The sequence below is a fragment of the Aulonocara stuartgranti genome (genome assembly GCF_965226115.1).
Source record: "Aulonocara stuartgranti genome assembly, chromosome: 12".
In the NCBI taxonomy this organism is placed as follows: domain Eukaryota; kingdom Metazoa; phylum Chordata; class Actinopteri; order Cichliformes; family Cichlidae; genus Aulonocara; species Aulonocara stuartgranti.
This window is the reverse complement of record NC_138948.1, coordinates 18,656,413-18,669,068: the sequence shown is the minus strand read 5'-3', so window position 1 is coordinate 18,669,068 and position 12,656 is coordinate 18,656,413. Positions and strand designations below refer to the sequence as shown.

Below are 12,656 nucleotides of genomic sequence, written 5' to 3'. Positions count from 1 at the left end.
ACTTATTGCAGCAGCAGAGATTCAAAGATTTGTTTAAATGCTGAATGATTCTAAGTAGAGAAAGTATACAGCTTTTAATAATAAATTTTAAACTTTTCATAGTGATGAATACATTTCCTGTTTAAAGAGTCAATCACTGATCATTTTCTGTCTTTCTGCCATTTTGCAGTGATGGTATTAAGAAGCCTTCACCTGCAGGAGTCAGGCTATTAGGTTGCTGGACTTCCGGGAATGGAGTAACACGTGTCTCTAAAAAATAGTTGGGTTTTTTTTTTCAACCCTACCTACAAAGTCTTTGTGCTACAGCGGAAGTTAGTCTTATACATACTTATACATTGTATTATAACTTTATTTGAGAAGAAATGGCATCCAACCTAAGAAAATAAAAGCACAGGAGGAGTGGTGACTAGGCCCGGTGCAATCTCAGGCGAGAGTTCGAGGACTGCCCAAGGGCAGCGTCCAGCTCTACGGACGCTGAGGAACAAATTCAACAGGGCGACACACGCGATGTGGATACTACTGCTCTAAAATTGGAGCTTCTTCAATCCATTAAAGAGGACATTAGTACAGTGTTAAAAGAAGAAAACAGAAATGCATTGAAAGAAGATTTTGACAATATTAGGGCTGATGTGCAAGGAATGAGAAATGAGATCGCTGACAACATGCCGGCGACGCGCGTCGAAACTGATGGAGCAAAGGCCATGGTGAAAGAAGTTGAGGATGGGCTGTCAATGTGGACCGATGAGGTGACCAGACTGCAATCTACAGTAGAGAGTATGAAGAAGGAGCTGTCTTACTTGAAAGATAAATGTGTTGACATAGAAGGCAGGATACGAAGAGCAAACATCCGTATCATAGGGATCTCGGAGGTCCCGGTCTCAAGCTCCTCCACAGCCGTATCCGTGCTACTATGTGAAGTGCTGGGTATGGATAAAGAAGTTATTGTCGACCGCTCACACAGGAGCCCTATCCCGAGAAATTCAGGTGGTAACCCGTGCACCGCCATAGCCAAGCTTCACTATTACCAGGATTGTGTGGAAATTCTACGATGTGCCAGGGCCCAAGCTCTGCTTAAGTTTAACAGACAATCTATTGCAATATTCCTGGATTTTACATCCTCAGTAGCCCGGGCTTGGGCTGCATATAAAAGAGGTTCATAAGCTTCTTCATAAACAGGAAGGTGTCCGTTTTGGGATTATGTTCCCGGCGTGACTTCGTATCAAGCACAACGGGGAAGAGAAAGAGTTCCTGGATGCGGCGAAGGCAATGTCAAAGAACATATTATTAGTGCTTGAACAGGCTTCGTCTGGTATCCTACATGGGAGCACGGTTGGTGGTATCAGTCATTGCTGCGTATGCGTGATTCTGTTTATCACAGCGTCCACGTTATGATAAAGAGTTTGGAGTAGGGCTGGGCGATATGGCCCAAAATTCATATCTCAATGTTCTTTAGCTGGATGGCGATATACGATATATATCTTGATATTTTTTTTTAAAGCCATGAAGTAAGAACAAAAAGAGAGTTCTTAGTCAAAGCTGTGTCCCAGATCTCACACAAGCACTTTTATTAACATACAGCGTAGATGTACATGAAAAACTTGCTCAGAAATAAATCAGCATTTATTAAATAATAATGCTCCATAAATAAAATAAAACAATGTTGTTTTTGTGCATAACAAAAAGCTCACAATTGTGCAGTCAAAATGTAAACTAAAAAGAAGCTGAGCATAATGACAAAGACAGACAGATTTCGCAAGTGCTCTGTTCCCAAGTTCTACCGCGTGACTGACAGCCCTGAGTTTGAAATCTGCTTCATAACCATGTCTCTTAGCAGGTGCCATTTGTGGTCCTTATACACACACAATACGGTAATATTACGTTGAAGCACAGTACGTATCACTCCGCGTGGCTCCTGACTACTGCAGCCGTAATGCTCCGACAATCCATCAAGTGGCGCGGCATCGTAGCGTACAAAAGTCGTACTAAAACATTTTTTGACAGGTTTCTGAGCGCCGTGTACCTCATACATTTGGTCCACGGTCAGTAAGCATGACCAGATTCATACATAAGGCGCACTGTCGATTTTTGAGAAAATGAAAGGATTTTAGTGCGTGCTTATAGTCCGAAAAATATCGTATACAAGTTTTGTAAGGTGGTTTGTTTCAGGGCAGGAGGCTGGGAGACTTCACGCAGTTTCACACACTCTTCATTTTGCACTTTATGGCCCTGTTGTAAATGGCGAAAATACTAGTAGTGCTAGCTATATAGCATGAACGTGTTAGCGAGCTAACTGCTAGTGCTAACACTAACCGCAATGCTAACCGCTAATGCTAACCGTATTTTTTATTTTTTTGTACATTTTATTTTTTATTATGCATGTCTTATGCCTGGTGGTGCAGCAGGGATGTCCAAATTCAGGCTGCATCCTCCGAAAACCGGGTAGGCTGGAAGTGAGCGACTGTGAAATTGGACGGTCTAGCCTTCAGAATTACGTCACAAGCTCTCTTGGTGGAGTGAAACTCAGCCATCTGCTCCTAGCTATCCAAAATATGACCATATGCTGCCGTAAATTCTTGACCATCTCACACTTCTGTTTAATCAGTTTTCTGTTTGATGTTTATTCAACTGTGTGAAAACCCAGAGTAATCCTCCTGAGGGATTAATAAAGTTATATTTAATCTAATCTACTAACTTCAATCTCAGCCAAACTGATTTACTCACGAACAAATAAAACACTGAAAAAAGCCAAACAATAACATTTTTAAGTTATCTTAAGTGACTTATATATCATGTTAACCTGAGTAGTTAAAGACCGCGGGGGGTCTGAAAGCGATGTGCTGGGAGTCCGCTGCTCTCTCCGGCTCAGATATTTGAAGTTTACACAGCTACATTCTCACCTGAAAATATGTTAAAAGTTTATTTTAGGACCCAGAAAGAGTAATATTGAAACTAACTAGCTGCCGCCATTGTTGGAAACTGGAATTGGCTGGGCTGCGCTATGAAATCTGGGATATGGTTTTTTAATTTTGTTGTCGGGGTGGAAAATCGGGAGGAATTTGGCAGAATGGTGGCTCCAGGAGATTTTCGGGAGGGGCACTGAAATTCGTGATTCTCCCAGAAAAAGGGTTGGCATGTATGCTTAGAACAGATATAACGTTTCTTCAGGAAACGCATTTGCGTACCTCTGATCATTTCCGAATCCAGACTGGATGGGTAGGTCCGATATTTCACTCTGAATTTAACTCTAAAGCTCGGGGGACAGCAATCTTGATCAGTAAAACTCTACCATTTACAGCTACAACTGTAGAACTGTAGTTGTTATAGCTGTAGGGCATCTATATGGTTTTGCTTTGATGTTAGCAAATGTCTACACCGCTAATTGGGAAGATAATAGTTTTTTCACTAATGTCTTTGCATGGCTCCCCAATTTTCTTTTGGATAAAAAAACTTGTCCCTTTAGTTAAGAGTTTTTTTTTTTTTTTGAAAGACATAATATTCCCTCCCTAGGAGAAGATGCAATCGTTAGTCTGGAGGAACCTATTTCTAATTTTGAAATTGAAATGGCATGCAGTCTGGAAAATGTCCCGGCCCCGACGGGTATCCATCTGATTTTTTACAAAAGGTTTTCTTCCCAATTGAATTCACTGTTAAAATCAACTTTTGAAGAGTCCTTCTTTTCACAATCCTTGCCTCCAATAATGCGTCAAGCAGTGATCTGTTTAATTCTAAAAAAGGAAAAAGACCATTTAGATCAGGGGTGCTCACACTTTTTCCGCATGTGAGCTACTTATAAAATGACCAAGTCAAAATGATCTACCCACTACAAAAATCCAAAACATATACTTATTTATAAATATATTGAGGATTCTTTATATCTACAATGTATATACATGCATAACCACAATATCCAATATTTCACAACACAATTAACTATGTAAATTTTTTGTCATTACCTGAGTTTACTCTGATGACTTGCACTGAATTGAATCAGCCAGGGATGCATAGTCCGGACAGTAGCTGCTGACGGCCAGGTTTAAGAGAAAAAACCGAGAGCTAAAAATTGGAGTTAACTCGCTGACTAGCTTGTCAGTTTTACTACACTTCGCGCCGCTGTTTGCGCATGCGCAGCGACCTAAGCGTCAGAAAAAATCTGATGTCATCTGACTGGCTTCCCTGTATCAATCAAGTGACGGGATGGATGATAGGCTGGCATCTATTTTTTTAATGCCATGCGATCTACCAATACTACCTTTGCGATCGACTGGTCGATCGCGATCGACGTATTGAGCACCCCTGATTTAGATTGTAGTTCATATCGTCCAATATCTTTGTTGAACAAGGACAGCAAGATTCTTGCTTATGTGTTGGCCCGTCGCTTAGAGAAGTATTTGTCCTCCATTATTTCACCAGACAAGACGGGCTTTCTTAAAAATAGGCTTTATTTTTTTAATATTAGATGTCTATTAAATATAATTTATACCCATGTTAAAGGTAATACATTGGAAACCGTAATTTCGCTTGACACAGAAAAGCCGTTTGATCGGGTGAGATGGGATTTTGTTTTTCATACGCTTAAAAAATTTGGCTTCAGGAGTAATTTTGTATCTTGGATAAAAGTATTGTATTGTTCCCCTCTAGCAGCTGTCTGGACCAATAATAATTTGTCCCCCTTCTTTGAGCTCCAACGCGGTACATGAAAGCGATGTCCTCTGCCTCCTCTTCTTTATGCCATCGTAATTGAACCACTAGCTATAGCTCTGAGACAATGTGCTGATGTTGAGGGAAGACATCGAGGTGGTATTGAACATCAAGTCTCTCTTTATGCCGACGACATGCTTTTATTTATTTCCAACCCTCCGAATAGCCTCCCCAAACTTCTGGATATACATAAGGAATTTGGGACAATTTCTGGATATAAAGTGAATTTTGGGAAGAGTGAGTTTCTGATACAAATACTTGTATAAAACTATCTTCCTTTATTGTCTAAGTTAAAAGAGGACTTTGGAAAATGGGAGTTCTTGCCTCTTTCGCTGGGTGGTAGAATAAATATCATCAAGGTGAGTTTATTTTCTAAATTTCAATATTTTTTTCAATGTCTTCCAATTTTTTAACGAAATGTTTTTTTTTAACAGTTTGAATAGTCAAATTTCTTCCTTTATTTGGAAAAAAGCCACCTAGACATATTACAAAGATCGCAGAGCGCAGGAGGCTTAGCACTCCCAAATCTTTTGTTGTATTACTGGGCATCAAAAATAAGGGCATTATTGAAAATTAGCAGTAGCTATAAACCTATGTGCGGCACATCAGTTTCATGTCTTGCACTTGAACTATGTTAAACTGCACTGTCCCTTTTAAATAAATAAATTCAAAAATAAATAAATTCAAATTGTACTGGGTAAAAGATCATGATAATTTATTTTCATGGGTAACACTGGAAAAGTAGTCAGTGAATCGAGGCTCCCTGTTGTCCTTGTTGTGTGCCCTGGCAGGACCTATCTCAAGCTTCACCACAAATCCTCTTGTTATTCATTCACTGAAGTTATGGTACCAGCTCAGAAGTCACTTTAAACGGACTGAGCTCTCTCTTATTGCATCACTGCATAGACATTGTATGTTTCCTCCCTCCTTAATGGACGAGGCAGTTATTATATGGACAGAGCTCAGAGTAACTTCGATGAATGCTCTTTTCGCGGACAATATCTTCTGTTCATTTGGACAATTGGTGTCCAAGTTTAAGATTCCTCAGTCACTTTTTTTTTTTTTAGGTGTCTTCAACTCAAGTATTTTGTTGTTTCTAATATTGATTGTTTTCCGTCCTGCCCATCTCCATCTCTTTTGCACAAAGTCTTTGATCTTAAACCAGATGCTAAGTGAGTTACTGATGTTTATGAGCTGTTAAGTAATCACAAACTGCCCACATTGCAATCACTTAGAGGAACAATGGGGAAGAGATCTGGGCCAACAGATTGCAGATGAGACTTGGCATAGGATAATCAATAGGATTTTTTTCGTCATCTATCTGCCTTGAGCATGTGGTGATTCAGTTTAAAGTGGTTCATTGTCTCCATTGGTCAAAAACTAGACTAAGCAAAATCAAGGATGGGATTGACCCCACATGTGACCGGTGCAAACAAGAACCTGCTTCTTTATTTCACATGTTCTGGTATTGTGTGTTATCTTTTACGGTCTTCCGTCAGAAAAAATACAGGAGACGAGATCCGTGTATGAACTCTCACAAACAGAAAAGTAAGGACCACCACTAAATTTTAACATTATTTAAAATGAAAGAAGAAGATTCTGTTATCAAACTGTAAACTCTCCTGTGGTTCTCTCTTTGCAGACAAAACAAGACTTTTAAAGACCATCACCGCTTTCTTACTGCTGCCCCTTCTGACTTTTGGTGAGTGACTCAGAACCTTCTGTCAGACAATCCTTCCTAACACACAAGTAAAACCTGGCCCATTTGTCCTCACATCCACCCCTAACCTCTCTACTTCGTGTCTCCCAGGAATTGTGAGCTACACAATTTTCACAAACAGCAAACAAGAAGTGTCATCTCTGAGGCAACAGATGACAGAGGTTCATCCTGTGGCAGACACTCTTCCAAATTTCACCTCAGAATCTCAAGGTACGGATCTTCATCTGTATCATCATTATTTATACATGAATGTACACAAAGAACACAAATAATTTGTCTGTGATTTGTGTGAATTCAGGAGCCATGATCCTAAGCGACGTCTCCTCATGGAGACTTTGTGGTGGTTGTGCAAATTTATGCAATGGATGGACCCCTCCATGGCCAATAGGAGAGTAATCCATGTAAGAATAACATAGTTTGCACAGCAGGATTTAAATTGATATAACATGGAGAAAAAGTTTACATTTATGAACTCTGGGCAGCGTAATAATTAATTTTCTTTCCTCAGGAATATTTGCCTGTGCCTGCAGGGAACTGCTGGCCCCTGGCAGGTCAGAGTGGGGTTGTAATCATCTCACTGTTCCACCCAGTCTCCATCACTGCTTTGACACTGGGACATCTCCCAAAACACCAGTCGCCTGATGGAACCAACAAAATTAATTGGCATAAATCAGAGGCGATGCCAGTTTCCCAAACCTGTAGTCTAACCTAATATTGGGGATATTATGGCTAACAGTATGGGAACATCGTCACTGTCTTTTTCTTTCTTTTAGATGGAGGAAACAGTTGCGGTTGACACGTAACGTGAAAAAATGATGAATTAAAGCAACTTTGCTGACAGCGTTTACACATGCCTCTATGGCAACCGCGTCATCCCATGTTATGGGATTTAAAATAAATTAAATTTCTTAGTAAACCTTTGTGTTTGCAGCATCCAGACTTCGGTCTCCTGTGTTATGGTCAGATGAAACAAAAATTGAATTGTTTTGTCACAATGATGTTTCCTTCATTTGGCGTAAAAAAAAGAAGCCTTCAACCCAAAGAACACCATCCCCACTGTCAAACATGGTGGTGGGAACCTAATGCTTTGGGGGTATTTTTCAGGCTTTGGCTCCATCAAACTACAAGCAGGTACATCATCTAGGTTTAACTTAAACTGCAGTATCAGGCAAGGGTGCCCCATCTCCCCATACTTATTTCTAATCTGTGCTCAACTCCTCTCTGACTATATTAAACACAGTCCTCTGAAAAGTATAACAATTGCGGATAAAGAAATATTAATTAGTCAGCTTGCTGATGACTCTCTTTTTAAAAAACGCTTCGCAGGTGCAGATAGCCATTAACACAATGCCTTTTCTTTAGCTTCAGGACTCCACTTAAACACTGGCAAATGTGAACTGCTTGCAGAAATTGTACCAGTCTATCTATGGCTGGCATCCCAGTGAAAGAGTCTGTCACTTACCTTGGTATCATCATTAATAAAAATCAATCCACCAGGTGCTCCCTTAATTTCACTCCAATTTAGCATAAAATGCAACTTAAGCTAAATGCTTGGCTCCAGCAGGATTTATCCATTATAGAGAGAGTTTTACTCACGAAAGCGGAGGGATTATCTCGTCTAACTTATGCTGCTTTGTCTCTTGATGTAAATAAAAAAACTCTGGTGGGCTTCTTTATAACTTTATATCGAAGAATAGAATTCATTATATTAAGGCTACGTCCACACGTACACGGGTATTTTTGAAAACGCAGATTTTTTATTTTTTTTTATTTTTAATTTAAATTGTTGTTATTGTTTTGGTGAAATTAATTTCTTCAATGGCAGACATAGACAAAATACAAAAATACTTTATTTAATTAATTTAATGATATTACTGGCTAAATTTCATATACATCTAAATTTTATAAAGCAAAACCATCCTTTCAGTGCTATTTAAATGAAACCAAACATTATATTAAAACCATACAACATTCCCAAAATGTAAAAGCTGTCAAAACTATAAACTTATGTTCCCTGTTCAATATTATGTGATTCTTTTCTAGACTGTATCTATTTGTTCTTTTACGAAACCCCCCAACATTGTGTTTTGTTAAGTTATATTTGTGTTTTGTGAATAAAGCTTATTAAAAAAGAAAAAGAAAGTTCCTTGCTTATCTCATCCTTATCTAATTCTTCTTTTAAATACTTACCTGCAACAAAATCCCAGTTTCATCATATCAATCATTCTCTTATCCTTGGGTATGTTGCTATTCCAGCTACCACACTTTGGACAGGTCCCCAGTCTGTCGCAAAGCTAACACGCAAAGACCGACAACCCACATTTCCACCTATGGGTTCTTTAAAAAAAAAACCCAACTATATATGTGTGTGTGTGTGTGTGTGTGTGTGTGTATGTATGTATATGAACAGCCATTGATACCAGACAACTATAAAATATATATGGCTTTGTAATTAAGAAAAATTTAGTAGACACAATTACCACAGCATCTGCAAAGCAGGTAGTGTAGATAAACACAGCTTAGCTTGCTATATCCATCTTGGCTATTAACTCTTGCAGCACTGGGTGTTCTGAATTTTGGTTCCAACGAATTGCTAAACCTTTTGAAGCCAATTGGCTCACATAGTTGTGTAGATATCCCAGTCCCAATAAACATATTCGTCAATGCTTCCTCTCGCTTGTGATGTTCCTGTGAATTGACCAACCAGTAGCCATGGGGTCGCCGCTGGAAGCACTGCATTAATGTTTTTTGTGGCGTTGTCTCGGGATGATTCACGCTGCCTTGCCTGGGGTTAGCTTCTGTTTCTGGGGATGAGGGTTGGGCGTGCTCCCTTACCTTCTCAAGGTGCAAGCTTTTCAAGTGCACTTTAAGGTTTGTGGGATTTTTTTCCCTTTAGAAATATCCCCCATATTTTGTCTCTTTCCACTACAAGACACTTGCTTTTATCTAAAACACAGTCATATTCAAAGTAATCCCAAATTGGAGCAACGTACTTGCCACCTGCTGGCATAATGAGACACAGCAAAAAAAAACCTGGAAACTAAACTTCATTTTCACCCTAGACTATTTTCGTTATAAATTTAGTTAATTTTAGTTAGTTTTGTGAACATTCATTACGGTTTTAGTTAGTTTTCCTTTTTTCACAAAGTCTCCTTTTTATGTTTATTTCCGTTAATGAAAATGTTTTTTCACTTCTAGTTTTTGTTATTTCGTTAACGGTAATAACCTTGGTACCAGGCACGTGCAGAGGGGGGGCTAGAGGGGCTTGAGCACCCGCCCCTTTCCTGATGGGTGCCCAAAGTGCCCTTTTGTTGAGTGCCCCTCAACAATAATATTTAACTATTAATCACAGTTTTGCTAAATAAAAGGATCTGGCTTGCATCAGTCACATGATCACATTTAACCAATGATCGCCCTTGACGGCAGAACGCGCTGGTTACGAGCCGGGAACGAGCTCACAAAGAGCACGCGCATTTTTTGCGGTCCTGAGCTGTAGGAGAAACACAAGTTAACTCAGAGACACAGACTGATGCCACAAAACCAGTAAGTAGGTGTACAGCGTACACTGTAGTGTATAGCACCCAGGAGTATTAGCTTATTACGTACACGTTGGTAAGCTGTCTTGTTGCAACTGACGAACTGAAACAAACGAGCGTGCTGTGCAACAGCGCGACAAACATTACCTGTCCTTTTATTAACTGCACAAGTAGTGCTGGTCACAGCTGCTGGCTACCTGGCTGTCATGGGTCTGTAGCTCTGTCACCGTTTTAGGGAACATATTTAGTTTTAAAGTATTTAGAACATATTTAGTTTTAAAGTAAGTTTCCGGACTTTTCCTGCCTTTCTGGAGGGATTATATTTCACTAAAAAACGATCTAATATGCATGTCCACATAATAATTATTATAATTATAATATATTAAAAAACACACGCTGTATTTTAAAGAACATACATTAAGAAGCAGATTATATTAGATTTATATTTTAAATAAGACAAAAGTTGGATTTTACAGCAGTAAAATGATTGTATCTCTACAGTTTAAAAATGTAATAAGCTTTGCCCCTGCACAGGGTGGATAGTGAAACAAATGGAATCATCATAATGACATTATTTCATATTTATTACTTCCCCCTCCTCATTGCTTTATTATTGTAGCTCTAGTAATAAATAATAATGTAAGGATTCTGGATCAGCACCATGATGCCCATAGTATATACAGTATTCTGAAGAAGGTCTAAAATGTCACTGTGTGTGCGTGCGTGTGTGTGTTTTATGTATATGGATTATTTTAAATTATTACTCATGATATAACATTGTCCAGACATGGCTGGTAAGGACATGAGGAGGAAACAGTAGGAGCTGTGTGAGGCTACTAAAGGCAGTGCTATAACATTTTTCTCTCATCATTTTATTATAGATTAAGTGCAAGAGTTGTTAGGTGTGGATAATTAAATTATAGTTTATTGCAATAGCAAGTTGTGCCTTGTTCTCAGATAGACAGCAAGTGGAGAGTGATATATGAAAAGATGGGATGGAAGGAAGAAGAGAAGCAAAGAGTGATTCACAGGCAGAGCCTAAGCGCTGTCACCAATCTTTGCATTTAGTTATTATCTCATGACACTTGTTTAATCAGCTACCATCTCTCCTATGGACTTTTTAATGTCTACAGTCTCAGATCAACACAGCCCTGCCCTCCAGCACTATCCACAGCAACCCCTCAACAGCAACATTGTACCCATCAGGTAAAACATCGGCTACGTTTGCTTTGCCTTGTTGCCCATATTAGATTCTTGATGAATGTGTGTTGTTGTTATTCAGCCTGGCTCAATGTGCCCCTTTTTAGCTTTAAGCACCCGCCCCTTTAAACCTCTCTGCACGGCCCTGCTTGGTACCGACAATGTAAATCTTCACCTGTAGAATAAGTCTTTAAACTTGTGTGTCATCTTTTAGGGTCTTCTGTCAGAGAAAATACAGGAGACAAGATCCCTTTATGAACCCTCACACACAGCAAAGTAAGGACCACTACTCAATTTTAACATTATTTAAAATGGAAGAAGAAGATTCTGTTATCAAACTGTAAACTCACCTGTGGTTCTCTCTTTGCAGACAAAACAAGATTTTTAAAGCACATCATCACTTTCTTGATGCTGCCCATTCTGACTTTTGGTGAGTGACTCAGAACCTTCTGATTCTATACTGTCAGACAGTCCTTTCTAACACACAAGTAAAACTGGCCCATTTGTACTCACATCCACCCCTAACCTCTCTACTTTGTGTCTCCCAGGAATTGTGAGCTACACAATTTTCACCAAAAGCAAACAATTAGTAACGTACGTCTCTGAGGCAACAGATGACAGAGGTTCATCCTGTGGCAGACACTCTGCCAAATTTCACCTCAGAATCTCAAGGTAAGGATCTTCATCTGTTTCATCATTTATACATGAATGTACACAAAGAACACAAATAATTTGTCTGTGATTTGTGTGAATTCAGGAGTCATGATCCTAAGCGACGTCTCCTCGTGGACATACTTGCCTAGAGAGAACTCTGCAAAGTGGTGGTTGTGCAAATTTATGCACTGGGTGGACCCCACCAGGGCCAAGAGGAGAGTAATCCAAGTAAGAATGACATAGTTTGCACAGCAAGATTTAAAGTGATATAACATGGAGAAAAAGTTTACATTTATGAACTGTATACACACATGGCCGCCACAGCCACCAGGTCCAACTCCAGGAGGATGTCCTGGAACAGGAGATTCACATCATGGATGTTCAGCCGACAAATCTGCAGCAGCTTTGTGTGATCAAAATCTCAGAGGAAGGTACCCAGCTCCTTGTTGAATCTGTGCCGCAAAGATTTAAGCTGGCTCTGGAGGCAACAGTAGGCCCAACCCAGTACTAGTAAGGTGTACTTAATAAAATGCCCGATGAGTGTAAAACTGCAGTATAGTATTAGTCAAGCTTTATTTATTTATTTTATTAAGCTGTTTTTTTTTATTTTGTGCATTTTTTTAAGATGCGGTCGGGAAAAAGTTGCGGGTGACAGGTGATGTGAAAAAATGACGAATTATAGCAACTCTGCTGACAGTGTTTACACGTGCTTCCATGGCAACTGTGTCAGACAGAATGTTATTGGATTTGAAAAAAAATAAATTTATTAGTAAACCTTCGTGTTTGCAGCATTCAGCATACTCAGCATACTCAGATACCTGTGATTGCAGCGAGAGAGAGAAAAAACG

At 39.4% G+C, this 12,656-nt stretch overlaps 1 protein-coding gene across 3 annotated transcripts; it reads left to right on the top strand.

The window, feature by feature from the left end:
* Positions 1-290: 290 nt before the first annotated feature.
* Positions 291-8,763, top strand: LOC309719227 (uncharacterized protein). 3 transcript variants are annotated; one of them, XM_082555189.1, is made up of 6 exons: positions 291-1,309; positions 6,198-6,246; positions 6,341-6,400; positions 6,509-6,628; positions 6,717-6,819; positions 6,927-8,763. In XM_082555189.1, exons 1-6 carry the CDS (start codon positions 1,267-1,269, stop codon positions 7,128-7,130), a joined length of 579 nt encoding a protein of 192 aa, XP_082411315.1. In that variant the 5' UTR covers positions 291-1,266; the 3' UTR covers positions 7,131-8,763. The 3 variants fall into 3 exon arrangements, with proteins under 3 accessions (XP_082411315.1, XP_082411316.1, XP_082411317.1); XM_082555190.1 differs by having other exon boundaries at positions 291-3,597; XM_082555191.1 differs by lacking the exons at positions 291-1,309; positions 6,927-8,763 and adding an exon at positions 4,303-5,057 and having other exon boundaries at positions 6,717-6,891.
* The last annotated feature ends 3,893 nt before the right edge of the window (positions 8,764-12,656 follow it).

Excerpts from the sequence above, each read along its gene's own strand:
- LOC309719227 (XM_082555189.1), top strand. The coding sequence starts at position 1,267 with ATGTCAAAGAACATATTATTAGTGCTTGAACAGGCTTCGTCTG. Across the intron at positions 1,310-6,197 it reads GCTTGAACAGGCTTCGTCTG|AAAAAATACAGGAGACGAGA; the intron begins GTATCCTACATG and ends GTCTTCCGTCAG. Across the intron at positions 6,247-6,340 it reads GAACTCTCACAAACAGAAAA|ACAAAACAAGACTTTTAAAG; the intron begins GTAAGGACCACC and ends CTCTCTTTGCAG.